Source organism: Suricata suricatta, chromosome 7 (genome assembly GCF_006229205.1).
Source record: "Suricata suricatta isolate VVHF042 chromosome 7, meerkat_22Aug2017_6uvM2_HiC, whole genome shotgun sequence".
Lineage (NCBI taxonomy): Eukaryota > Metazoa > Chordata > Mammalia > Carnivora > Herpestidae > Suricata > Suricata suricatta.
The window spans coordinates 102,701,224-102,715,412 of record NC_043706.1 but is presented as its reverse complement, the minus strand read 5'-3'; the positions used below and the strand labels follow the sequence as shown (position 1 = coordinate 102,715,412).

At 36.1% G+C, this 14,189-nt stretch overlaps 1 protein-coding gene and 1 long non-coding RNA gene across 5 annotated transcripts in view; one reads left to right on the top strand and one right to left on the bottom strand.

Annotated features, from left to right (window-relative positions):
* The window catches only part of FAM184A (family with sequence similarity 184 member A), a 119,609-nt gene that overhangs the window by 59,107 nt on the left and 46,313 nt on the right, over positions 1-14,189 (top strand). For all 4 annotated transcript variants that reach the window (XM_029945379.1, XM_029945376.1, XM_029945378.1 and 1 more), the window contains exons 6-7: positions 1,427-1,549; positions 12,667-12,828. In XM_029945379.1, coding sequence (XP_029801239.1) covers positions 1,427-1,549; positions 12,667-12,828 — 285 coding nt within the window. The remainder of the gene's footprint in view (positions 1-1,426; positions 1,550-12,666; positions 12,829-14,189) is intronic.
* LOC115296899 lies at positions 8,708-13,872 on the bottom strand. The gene is made up of 4 exons (XR_003911125.1): positions 13,773-13,872; positions 13,079-13,191; positions 12,661-12,792; positions 8,708-8,791 (listed from the first exon to the last, which is right to left on the bottom strand). It is a non-coding gene; the product is annotated as an uncharacterized LOC115296899 (long non-coding RNA).

Below are 14,189 nucleotides of genomic sequence, written 5' to 3'. Positions count from 1 at the left end.
ATCCATTTGCTGTATAGTAAATTAGAGCTGTGACGACAAGTATATGCCGAGTCCTGTGGGTCATCCCAGCAAATCATCAAACCTGGAGTTTGTCTTGGGAGCGCCACAGAACCCCATTTATTACTCTTCTTACCTTCCACTATAGAAATATCGAACTGCTTGTAACATACCAGGCTTTTCTGTACCTCCATGGTTTTTGCACAGCTTTCTTCTGCTGAACATGTTATATTTTCCTCTGGCTTCACCACCTTTCCTTACTGGTGCATTCTTTCAGACTCAGGAGTTGCATTCTCCATGAAGGTTTCCTCACCAAGCTAGAACCCACCAGTTCTCCATCCATGTACCCCTGTAGTCCCTATGGACATTTAATTTTAATCACATATTCTTTAATTGCTTGTTGCCTTGAGCTTATTAAGGGCAGGCCCCCATGTGTTAACAACTGTGTATCCCAAGTCCACATCCCAGGTAGCATGCCAGACAGTAGTGTTCTTCAGTTCGTGTCAGTTTTACTGGCATTGTTTCGTTAGATGCCTTAATTTTGTACTTGGTAATACTTGACTATGTTCCTCTGTTCCAGAAATGTTACTGGATTTTGTTTTCTTTAATATAAATATAAAAGAATTCTTTATTCAAGAGGTAGAATTTTTCTTTATCTTCCCCAGTTTATCACTTTTTTCCATACATTTCTATTATTGACTCAGCTTAATCTAGACAAGTCAAATATTCTTTTCATCATTTATTTATTTAATTTTATGTTTATTTATTATAGACAGAAACAGAGCATGAGTAGGAGATGGGCAGAGAGAGAGGGAGACACAGAATACTAAGCAGGCTCCAGGCTCCAAGCTGTTAGCACAAAGTCTGACGTGGGGCTTGAACCCACGAACTGTGAGATCATGACCTGAGCCAAAGTTGGATACTTAACCGACTGAGCCACCCAGGCGTCCCTCTTACCATTTAAAAAAAAATTTTTTAATGTTTTTATTTTTGAGAGAGAGAGAGAGAGAGACAGCGTGAGCAGGGGAGGGTCAGAGAGAAAAGGAGTCACAGGATCTGAAGACAGGCTCCAGGCTCTGAGCTAGCTGTCAGCACAGAGCCCGACGCCGGGCTCGAACCCATGAACCATGAGATCATGACCTGAGCCAAAATCAGACACTTAACCGACTGAGCCACCCAGGTGCCCCACGCTCTTACCATTTTTAAAAAATAGTTCTTTAATCACATTCTAAGTGATTCAGAATGATAGAATTTAAACCCTTAGGATTAATTAGGTTGACTAATAACTCTAATATTATTAATTAATAGTAAGGCTAATTTGAAGAGCAAAGTATCAAAATATAAAACAGAAGAGTAGTCTTTTTCTTGGAGTCTTTGAAGTATACAATATTTGCAATTTTGTTAATTGCGAACAATGTCTTTTCCTAAGGAATTGGAGGAACAATATAAAAAGGAGAAACTAAACCTGGAAGAAGATAAAAGTCAACTTCAACAGATGCTGGAAAACCTGAAGGAGGAGCTGGAAGACAGGCTGAATACAGCCAATCAAGAGGCAAGAATTCTTTAGGCTTATCACCTGTGTTATGTCTTATCTGGAACATCCTTATTTGGGTACATCCTACCAGAGATGGTAAATTATCTAGAGTAAAAATAATCACTTTGCTTGATGCTGAATTTTTCATAATACATTGGTTATATCTTAAGGTAAAAATTTACTACCCTAAATGTCAGACCAAGGTGCCCTTGTAGGGAAAAGTAAAAAAAAAAAAAAAAAAAAAAAGGGTAATGTCACCATATGAAAGAAAATCAAAGATGTGTATTCACCCTTTTGTAAAAGACTGATTTAGTATTCTCTATACTTTATCTCCATTTTAAAAAGAGAGATTTTATGGGATCTAGAGAGTGACATCTAAAATAATTGTAATTTTTAAATGCTATAAGAAAGAGTATTGTTTAGTTTAGGAAAGACTAAGAGTATAAAAAGAATGTTATAAATTCTGTGAATTCACAAATTCTGTTGTGAATAAAATAAATGCAAAGACAATTTAAAAATTCTAATCTTGTTTGTTCTTTTCCTTTCTCTCTGTAGCCCAGGTTCACTTATGCCCTAGAATATCCACCCTGTTGCCTTTTTTCTTTCCACTCCAGCTCATCCTTCATGTGGACGTTCTTGTCTTGTAGAGTGCTCTTCCTAAGACAAGTTCTTGTCTTGACGTTGCTCACCTTGTCAGCTGTTTTTGCCTCACTAGCGTCATTTCTCCCAAAAGCCTCTACGTCCTGCTTTCTCATCACTCAGCTGCTGCTCACAGAAACTACACCAAAACAGGAGTGCCCCTGGGCATGCTAATCATTTGCACTCAGTCTTCTTTAATTATCTTTAAACATTTATCCAGATAAGGCACCAATTACTACTTTGGGAATGATAGAATTAAGATTGTTGCAGGTTTTCCCTGCTCATCTATAGGTAGAGTATCCTGGGAAACCTTTTGTAAGCTGAAATGGTGTAAAGTGATTAGGCAGTTATGACTAATTCATATGGAAAATTTTTTGAGCATTCCAAGACTCCAAAACTAACCTCTTTTAGGCTTTTCTGATACCTTAGGACCCATCTTGCTAACAGATACACATAAAAAATATCCAGAAACTGCACAGATACTCACAGACACAGTTCAAAGCTACAGTAGTGTGAGAGAAGCTGAGTGTGATTCCCAGGGAAGGAGCTAGGTAGGGTCCTCTCATTTCCTGGGCTGCATGCTGTCTCTATGAGGGTTCACTGCAAAACAGATGCTGAAAGCTATTTTACTTTTTGCCTTTTTTTTTTTTTTTTGGTAAATGTTAAATCTCTCCAGATTATTTCTGTTAGCAAAAACAGGTACTACTGTAGGTATTTTGTGAAAGCAAAGTGGCAAAAAATGAACTTTAAAAAAGCAGGTGTTAGAGCTATATTTGTATTAGGTCAGCCTCTCTTTTCTTGTCCAAGATAATTTACTGCTGCTCCATATTTGCATACTTCTCTTGGCAGGATATGATCCTTGCAGTTATGGTGGTCCCACTCTCATTAGAAGGCAGTTTAGTGATCATCTGTGTTTCTCATGAGGCTCTACTTCAGTTGCAAATGGTTTAAGCATTCCTCCAATCGACACACTGTAATCTCACTGAGAAGAGCTATAATAAACATGTAATTGATTTTCCTTTTAGACACTTTCTCAATTATGCTTTAGTACCCTGATAATGTTTTGGTGCCATATTAGAATCAGACCCCCAAAGGAAAGAATAGAAAATAGTGGAGCAGCATGGAGACCCTCAGATTGTCACATCCCTGAAACACAGGGAGATCAGCACCAAACCATTTTGCATACTGAGGAAACTGATTTGAGGATTAACACAATGATCTGCATAACTTGAGCCTCAGAACTCAGCAGGAATTCACCACAAAAGAAAAAACAGGAAGAATGACAGCCAGGGGCTTAATCAGCACAGATCTAAGCAAGATGACTGAACTAGAATTTAGAGCCATGACAGTAAGAATACTTATCTGGAGTTGAACAAAGCATAGAATCCCCTTCTGTGGAGATAAAAGAAGTAAAATCTAGTCAGGACGAAATTAAAAATGCCAAAACTGAGATGCAATCTCGAATGGATGCCATGATGACAAGGATGGATGAAACAGAGCAGCAAATTAGTGATATAGAAGACACAATTATGGAGAATAATGGAGCAGAAATAAAGAGGAAAACAAAGGCAAAAGAGCATGATACAAGACTTGGAGAACTCAGTGTTTTATTAAAAGGAATAACATCTGAATCATAGGAGGCCCAGAAGATGAAGAGAGAGAAAAGGGAGCAGAAGGTTTATGGGAGCAAATTATAGTGGAAAACTTTCCTACTCTAGGGAAGGACACAGTCATCAAAATCCAAGAAGCACCGAAAACTCTTATTAGATTCAACAAAAACCGACCAACACCAAGGCATATTATAGTCAAATTCACAAAATACACAGACAAGGAAAGAATCATGAAAGTAGCAAAAGAAAAAAAGTCCTTAACCTGTAAGGGAAAGCAGGTCAGATTTGCAGCAGACCTATCCACAGAATCTTGGCAGGCCAGAAAGGAGTGGCAGGATATATTCACATGATGAATTGGAAAAAGACGCAACTAAGAATTCTTTATCCAGCAAGGCTATCATTTGAAATAGAAGGAGAAAATAGTTTTCCAGAAAAACAAAAACTAAAGGAGTTTGTGACCACTAACCCAGCCCTGCAAGAAATTTTAAGGGGGTTCTATGCATGGAGAAAAGATAAAGCAAAACCAAAAAGACCAAAAGCAACAAAGACTAGAAAGGACCAAAGAACATCTCCAGAAACACCAAATCTACAGGCACCACAATGCCACTAAATTCATATCTTTCAGTACTCAGTCTAAATGTTCATGAACAAAATGCTCCAATCAAAAGGTACAGGATATCAGAATGGATAAGAAAACAAAACCCATCTATATCAGCTTACAGGAGACTCATTTTAAACCTAAAAACACCTGCAGATTGAAAATAAGGGGATGGAGAACCATCTATCATGCCGGTGGTCATCAAAAGAAAGCTGGAGTAGCCATACTTATATCAGACAAACTAGATTTTAAAATAAAGACTGTAACAAGAGATGAAGAAGGGCATTATATCATAATTAAGGGGTCTATCGACCAAGAAGATCTAACAATTGTAAATATTTATGTCCCCAACGTGAAAGAACCCAAATATACAAATCAATTAATACAAATCTAAAGAAAATTGATAATAATACCATAATAGTAGGGGACTTCAATACCTCACAGCAATAGACAGATCATCTAAGTAGAAAATCATTAGGAAACAATGGCTTTGAATGACGCACTGGACTGGATGGACTTATCAGATATATTCAAAACATTTCATCCTAAAGCAGCAGGTACACATTCTTCTTGAGTGCACATGGAATATTCTCCAGAGTAGATCACATACAGGGACACAAATCAGGCCTCAAAAAGTACAAAAAGATTGAGATCATACTTTGCATATTTTCAGACCACAACATTATGAAACTTGAAATCAATGACAAGGAAAAATTTGGAAAGGCAATGAAAACTTGGAGATTAAAGAACATCCTACTAGAGAATAAGTGGGTTAACCAAGAAGTTAAAGAGGAAATTAAAAAGTACAGGGAAACCAATGAAACTGAAAACAGTCCAGCCCCAAACCTCTGGGATGCAGCAAAGGCAATCATAAGAGGGAAGTATATAGCAATCCAGGCCCTAAAGAAGGAAGAAAGGTCTCAAATACACAACCTAAACTTTCACCTAAAAGAGCTGGGGAAAAAAAAGCAAATAAAGCCCAAAACCATCAGAAGAAGGGAAATAATCAAGATTAGAGCAGAAATCAATGATATCAAAATCAAGAAAACAGTAGAACAGGTCAATAAGACCAGGAGCTAATTCTTTGAAAGAATTAACAAAATTGATAAACCCCTATTCAGATTGATCAAAAAGAAAAAGGAAAGTACCCAAATATAATCACAAATGAAAGAATAGATTACAAACAACACTGCAGAAATACAAACAATAATAAGAGAGTATTTTGAGCAGACCCATAACCAGTAAAGAAATTGAATCAGTCAGTACTCAAAAGCCTTCCAACAGGAAGAGTCCAAGGCCAGATGGCTTTTCAGGAGAATTCTACCAGCAACTTTTTACCCAACATGTCTCTGGAGGCAAGGGAAACAATATCAAAAATGAACAGTAGGGATCTTATCAAGATAAAAAGCTTCTGCACAGTGAAGGAAACCAAAGCAAACTATAAGCAAAACTAAAAGGCAACCAACGTAATGGGAGAAGGTATTTGCAAATAATGTATCAGATAAAGGGTTAGGATCCTAAATCTATAAAAACTTATCAAACTAAACACCAAAAAAAAAAAAAAAAAAAAAACCCAAATCCAGTGAAGAAATGAGCAAAGGACATGAAAAGACACTTTTCCAAAGAAGACATCCAGATGGCTAACAGACACATGAAAAAATGCTTAGCATCACTCATCATCAGGGAAATATCTATCAAAACCGCAATGAGCTACCATTTCACACCTGTCAGAATGGCTAAAATTAACAACTCAGGCAACAACAGATGTTGGTGAGAATATAGAGAAAGAGGAATCCTTTTGCACTGCTGGTGGGAATGCAAACTGGTGCAGATGCTCTGAAAAACAGTATGGAGGTTCCTAAAAAATTAAGAGTAGAATTACTTTACAACCCAGCAATTGCACTAGGTATTTATCCAAATGACACAAAAAGGCTGATTGAAGGGGCACATGCACTCCAGTGCTTATAGCAGCACTATCAGCAATAGCCAAAGTATGGAAATAGCCCAAATATCCATCAACTGATGAATGGATGAAGGTTTGGTATATATATTCAATAGAATATTACTTGGTAATCCAAAAGATTGAATCTTACCATTTGTAACAATGTGGATAGAACTAGCATGTATTATGCTAAGTGAAATAAGTCAGAGAAAGGCAAATATCATATGATTACATTCATTTGTGGAATTTAATATACAAAACAGATGCATATAAAAAAAGGGAAGCAAAAATAATATTAAAAGAGGGAGACAAATTATAGGAGACTCTTAAATACAGGGAATAAACTGCGGGTTCCTGGAAGGGTGTTGGATGGAGGAAGGGCTGAATGGACAAGGGGCCTCATGGAGGGAGGGCATTTGTTGGGATGAGCACTGGGTATTACATGTACGTGATGAATCACTAAATTCTATTCCTGAAATAATTATTACACTATATGTTAACTAATTTGGATTTAAGTTAAAAAAATTAAGAAAGAATCACTCCTCAAGAATCTGACTGGCTAATCCCTCTGTAGGCACCTGCCCTTTCCTTCAGCCTGGACTACTTCTTCTTCTTCTTTTTCTTTTTTTTTTTCTTTTTCTTTTTTTTTTTTTTTTGTGGCTCCTCCTTTGCTGGATAAGATCCCTAGAGATATTAAGCTTTCTTGTTTTGTTTCCTGCTCTTAAAGTGAAGGATGTCAACATTTTACAGTTAATTATAATGCTTCTCGAAACTTTTATATTGTAAATGTTCTGTATCAGGTTTAGGAAATTCTCCTATAATTCTAGTTTCCTAATAAGTTGATGTTGATTTTTCTGGGTCTGTTGAGATCATACTTTTTTCTTTAATTTGTTAATGTGATACTTTATGTTAGTTTTCTAATATTAAATTAACTTGGGATTTCTAAAGTCAGCCCGTTTGTCATAATAGATTATATATATCTTTTTTGTATAATAACTAGATTCAGTTTACTAATATTCATTTTGGGAGCTTTTTAAGCCTAGGTTCAAGTAATATTGCTTTGTACTTTTCCCTTTTTATACCATCCTTTTCTAAGAAAGTTTTGAAATCAATGTTCTATTAACCTTATAAAATGAAAGATTTATTTCCTTTTCTGTTCTCTGGGAGATTGTGTGAGACTGACATGCTTTTTTTTTTTTTTTTTAACTTTAATTGCATCATAGTTAAAAATTGTATGAAAGCAATTTTTGAAACTTGTTAAGTGTACTGTTATGCATGAAAGAAATTTAATATTCTGGGTGTGTCCAGTTTTTCAATTTAGTCTTATATGCCAGTTCATTAAATGAGATTTTAAGTTATTTTCTTCAAATATTCTGTGTTCCAAATATTCTGTGTTCTTTTTGACTTTTATTTTTCTCATCTATCATTTACTAAAAACTGATACTTTGATGCTGGCTTTGTTTATTTCTTATATTCTGTCAATTTTTGCTTTAAATATTAGAATTTTTGTTATGTTCATATAAATATAAAATATTTTTTAGCTACTTAATGAATCATGATTTTGAGTTTAGGCTGTGTAATTTGATATTGTATAACCAGCTTTATTTTGGTTTGATATTATTGACATATCTTTTTCCATCTACTGACCCCTTTGTTTTACTACATCCTCATGGTTACATGTGCCTCTTGCCAACCACATATAGCTGCATTTTATCTAGTCTGAAGTTTATTTTATTTGATTTATTATTTTACTTTGTTTTAAAGTTTGTTTATTTGGTTTCAGCGAGAGAGAGTGCACATGGGGGAGCAAAAGAAAGAGGGAAAGAGAAATTTCCATGCAGGCTCTGCTCAACACAGAGCCCAACACTTGGATTGATCCCTCAACAGCCAGGTCACAGCCTGAGCCTGAATCAAGAGTCAGATGCCCAACTGACTCAACTATGGATTTCAGTGATAAATTCATGAATGCCAAAATCATTATTAAGATATTAAGGGAAGCTAATGAGTCTAAAATTTCAGGTGGAGGATAATCCTCTTATCCTATCAAATGTTACTTTGGATCACCTTTGAGGTACTAGACTGGTCAAAAAAATCTGTTACAGCCTTTTTAAATGTTCTAATGTAAGTTGTAGATTTTTTTCTGGACATAAGATTTTTAAGCATATACGTAGTTCAGTATTTTGTTAAAATAAAAACCATTTGGATTTATTTATTATAAAATGTTGTATCACAGCCTGACACATAGGAGATCATTATTTGCAAATGAAATATTTGTTGAATAAATAAAACTCATTATTGAAAACTAAGTCAACTTACTTTAATAGTAATAAAAATATTAGTTTTCTGTTGCTGTGTAACAGATTACCAAAAACCTAGTGGCTTCACACAGCTCATGTTTATTACCTCGTGGTGTTGTGGGTCAGGAGTCCAAGTGTGGGTTAGCTGGGTCCTCTGTTTAGGATCTCAGGTAGCTGAAATCAAGGTGATAGCCATGCTTGAGTCCCATATGAGGCACAGGATACTTTTTTAAGCTTACTGCTTGTTGTCAGAATTCATTTCTTTGTGGCTGTATAACTGAGGTCCCCGTTTTCTTGCTAGCTGTTGGCCAGAAATTGCTCTCTACTTCTAAAAGCCCCTCAAGCCCTTGCTACATGGGTGCCTCCTCTCATAACATAGTGGTTTACTTGTTTAAGGCTATCAGGAAAACCTCTGTGGCTTTGAATTTCTCTGTTATCTCCTAAGGGCTTACGCGATTATGTCAGACCAATCTAGAGTAGTCTCTTTTTGGATAAGCTTAAAGTAAACTACAGTTAAGGGTCTTAATTACGTCTACATGATCCCTTTTACTAAATAACATGGTGCAGTTATGGGAACAATATCCCATCATATCCCAATATATGCCTAGGTTCCCAGGGAAAGTGAGAGTCAGAGAGGGGTCACATTAGAATTCAGCCTACTGCAACACACAAATAACTCATTTCTCTGGCTCCTGTAGTGGGTACACTAGCATTTAGGCAATAGAAGACAAACAGGATATTAATTGCCATGATTTAGAGAACAATGATTGAGTTTCTGAAGTCTGTTCTGGAATATCTATAATATTTTCTTGTCAAAGGCCTTGATTGGTAGGTGCTAAGGTTTTGAGTATTGCTCTTTATGAACTTAAGCAATTTTACCAAAAAAAAAAGTAAGAAGATGAGGAATGTTTTCAGAATTCCAGATTTTCTAATGGTATTTAATATGTATATGCTCATTTTAGTAGGGTTACAATCTATATTCAAAATGCTTTGTGTACTTGATTTATAAAACTTTATTCCATATAATTACATTTAATTTTGTCTACATGTTAGTCATTTAAAATATTCATATGTTCCATTATATTATCTTTACCACAGTTGCTTAAGCATTTTCTCTGTTGAGCATTTAATGTTTTGAATATTTTATTATAAATAGTAATAATTCTAAGGCGTTGACACCTCTTACTTGAGGAGAAAGAATTATCATGGATAGGCCATGGCCAGAATAGCAGGGTTCAAGTTTGCTAAGGCCAGTTCAACCAAGGCACGTTTCAGCCATGAGCCCTGAAACCCCGAGGTGCCTGGGGTATTAGAGAAGCCTTCTCTGAACCCCACTTATCAGCATCTCATTTTTACTGGTAATTGGGTAAATTATCAGTTCTATTAATACTTTTGTTCATTTTTAACAATTATCTCCTTTTTGTGTAGCTCTTGCCCTCAATGAAATTACTGGGTCAAAGAACAGGAATAATGTTATAAGTCTTGTTATTTATTACTAAATTGGTCTCCAGAAAAGTTAGAATTACAGTCCAGTGATGTAATATTTGCCTATATTTTATGATTCAGGAAACATTTATTGACTGCATGATATCTTCTAGCTGGTAGGGATACTTTGACAAAATGTCAAGGAACTCATAGTTTCAAGTAGCTGTTATAACTTGGTGATAAATACCATGCATTTTTAAAGTTCAGAGGAGGGAGTGATTCTCTGCCATAAGTGTTCATAGAAGCTCTGGAGAATGTGATATTGGAGATTTTTTAAATATGGTATGGGAAGTGGTCTTTGAAAGGTGGGTGTAAATTTGCCGGATGTAAGAATAATGTAAGAATGATAAAAGACTATGTGGGTATGAAGATTAATGTAAGTGGGGTCATATTAGTTTGCAAGCTATAATGCCTTGGTGAACTATAGAAAGTTATTATTTGTTTCTAATGTTTAATTCTGCAGCATTTTAAGGTTTTTGTCTATTTAAACATATTATTTCTAATTATATACTTATTTTCTTGAATAGATCCTCTCTATTCTTTATGGTAATAACTACAATACTATTCTAAGTTTTTTTCTTTTTTGTAATTTATTTATTTATTTATTTATTTTTGAGGGAGAGCATTTGAGCGGGGGGGCGGGGGGACTCTCAAGCAGGCACCACACTGTCAGCACAGAGCCCATTGTGAGGCTCAATCTCACAAACTATAAGATCATGACCTGAGCAGAAACCAAGAGTCAGACACTTATCTGACCTAGCTATCCAGATGCCCCTGTGAGTTTTTTCAGGTATTCCATTTGTAGATGTAATTCTTATTCATTGAAAATTATCTGGATTGTGAAACAATTTTTTGGCAAGCTGGATCAACATAAAATGTAAGAGAAGATACAAATAAGCTAGACTGACTAGAGAAAGGGGACAGAGAAAAATGTTAAAACATGGGATGAATATCATATGCAAATATTCTATTAATTTTTTAAATTAGGAAAAAAGATATCTTTGTATAAAATTTTAAATTTCTGAAACAACTCAGAGTAGTTTATTAACCTGGCCGAACTCATTATAACCATGAAATAATGTATCTAGAGAGGCACTAGGCCCAGAGGATTTGGATGAATTCCTTTAAAATTTTTAAGAAACAGAGGGGCTCCTAGGTGGTTGCCTCATTTGGTTAAAGGACCAAGTCTTTGATTTTTTTATTATTTTATGGGGTTTTTTTTGTTAATGTTTATTCATTTTTGAGAGACAAGAGTGCAAGTAGGGTAGGGGCATAGAGAGAAGGAGACACAGAATCCAAAGCCAGCTCCAGGCTCTGAACTGTCAGCACAGAGCCTGACACGGGGTTCAAATACATGATCTACAAGATCATGACCTGAGCCAAAGTCGGAGGCTTAACCACCTGATCCCCCCAGGTGCCCCAGGGGTCCAAGGCTTGACTTTGGCTCTGGTTGTGATCTCATGGTTTGTGGGATCAAGTCCCTCATTGTGCTCGTACTGCAGTGCGGAGCCTGCTTGGCATTCTCTCTTTGCCTCCCTCTCTGATCCTCCCCCACCTCAAAGTAAATAAACTTAAAAAATTTTTTAAACAAGTAAATCTTAACTGTGGAAATATTTCAGAGTACAGAAAAAAATGGAAGCCTCCTAGCTCATTATATGAAGTTGGTATCCTTTTGAAGATACTAACAAGATAAAATGTTACCATCACCGGAATTGTTCAGTATATAAACGTCTGCATGGCAAGGGGACAGTAAATGGGGTGCTCATTTGAAAGGAAGTTGAAGGAGGATGTTTATAATTTTCTTTATGATGTCTGTAGTTACAATGAGAAATGTTCAGGTGTGATTTTAGTATTAGCAGTTTTCATTTCTATAGGGTTTTGATCAGCTTGGCTGTTTTATAAAAATGAGATTTTTACTTCATAGCGGTTTCCTAGATAATTTAAAGTATTTCATTTATTGATTTTAGTTCTCATAACTCAAAGATATGGATCTTTCTAATAAACAAAGTCTCATTAGCTCCTAGTTTTAAGAGTATATAAATTCAAGTCTTTAACAATTTCACGAGACAGATTTTGTATAGAAACAAAGAAATCACAACTTGTTCCAATTCATATTTACCAGCTTGTCAGTATTGACCTAAATCAGTCACTTTATAAATAGTAGGAGAACTGGGTTCAAATGAAGTATAAGTGATTGAATTTTAAGGAGCAATTTTAAAAGTACTTTTTCATCTAAAAAAAAAATACCCTTTTTCCTCTGACTTTGATATAATAATCTTGTTTCATTTCCTTTCATAAAAACCAGGAATTCTCTTTGTTAAAACAGGGACTTGAATTATCCACCTCTTTACATGGTTGTCACAAAAAAGGGAAATCATAAACATGGAGGTCTTTGCAGCAAACAGATGAAAGCTGTCATGATTATTTAAGTACTTCTTACAAGTTCATCAAAAAAGACCCATTCAGTAAAACTCCCACTGAAGAAAAAACTTTAAGAAAACAAACATGGCTGTTTGCTAGTGGATAACTGTGAAGTATATTAAAAGTCCTGTATTTACTTGCAGATTGGTCGCCTCCAAGATCTGGTAAGGAAAAGTGAACAAGGTCTTGGCTCTGCAGAAGGACTCATTGCTAGTCTTCAGGACTCCCAGGAAAGACTTCAAAATGAGCTCGATTTGACTAAAGGCAGGCTGAAGGAGACCAAGGAAGCTCTATTAAATGTTGAGGTAATTTTATACTCCTGCTATACTCTAAACATCAGCAAGGTAAAAATAATAGTTTGCTTAAAGTTTCTTGTAAACAGACTTTGTATATAGTGTGTTAGTTTTGTAGGGATTTCTTAGCAAAGCACTAAAACTTAGTGGCTTAAAACAACAGGAATTGATCCTCTCACAGTCTGGAGGCTGAAAGTCCAAAATTGAGGTGTTCTCAGGGCCGTTCTTCCTGGTCATCATAGAGAAGCAGGTCCTTCCTCACCTTTTTCGGCTCCTAGTAGGCCCAGCCCTCCTTGGCTTGTGTTACATTTTAGTTTCCTCCTCGGTATTTAGCGGCATTCTTCCTGTGTCTTCACATCAGCTTCTTACTTTTTTCTAATTTTTAGAGAAAGGACGCAAGCAAGGGAAAGGAGCAGAGGGGGAGAGCGGGGAGAGAGAGAGAGAGCGAGTGAGCGAGCATGTTAAGCAGGCTCCACACTCAGCATGGAGCCTCACTTGGGGTTGAATTCCACAATCCTGAGATCATGACCTGAGCCAAAATCTAGAGTCAGATGCTCAACCAACTGAGCCGCTCAGGCTCCCCCCTAGTTTTCCCCTCACATGTTATGAGGCTACCCATCACATAGGACTAGTACTCCAGTATGTACTCCTTTTAATGAATTACATCTTCACTGACCCTATTTCCAAATAAGGTCACACTCTGAAGTACAGGGGTTAGGATTTCCACATAAGTCTTTAGGATCACAGTTCAACACATAACAATCAGGGCGCACAATTCTTTTACTGGTAAGCATTCAAACTTTCATGTAGCTACTAAATAATGCTCTGTCACCTACAAATTTCGAAAGGCTCTGGTCCTTCCATTCTCATGGAGCATAGCAAATACTTAGATTGCCTCAGAAAGTAGAGAAAAGAATCCATAACAACTAAGGGTATAGTATCCAAAGAGTTCTTACTTTTCATGCAGAGAGGTGATTTTGAGTGAGGGCTCTGAAGTCAGACTGGCTGGTGTGATTTCTTGATCCTCACTTAATGTGTCACTTTGGGCAAGTTACTTCTTCTAAGCCTCAATTTACTCATCTGCACATTGCAGGAGTGGTGAGAGGTAATAATACACTTCACACCACTACTGTAATAATTAAATGAGGTAAACCATTTATAGCACAGTGCATAGTAAGATAGTAAACACTCAGGAAACCTTGCCTTTTATTAATATTATTTCAAATTTAATTTTTTTAGCTTAGTATGGAATCAGTTTCATTTCTCTAAGGTCTTGGCTCATATTTACAGTGCTCTTCTATCAAGTAGTGGAATATACTAAATATTGTAAGCAAAACCTTAGCAACAGTCCATTTTTTTGTTCTGCTGGACAA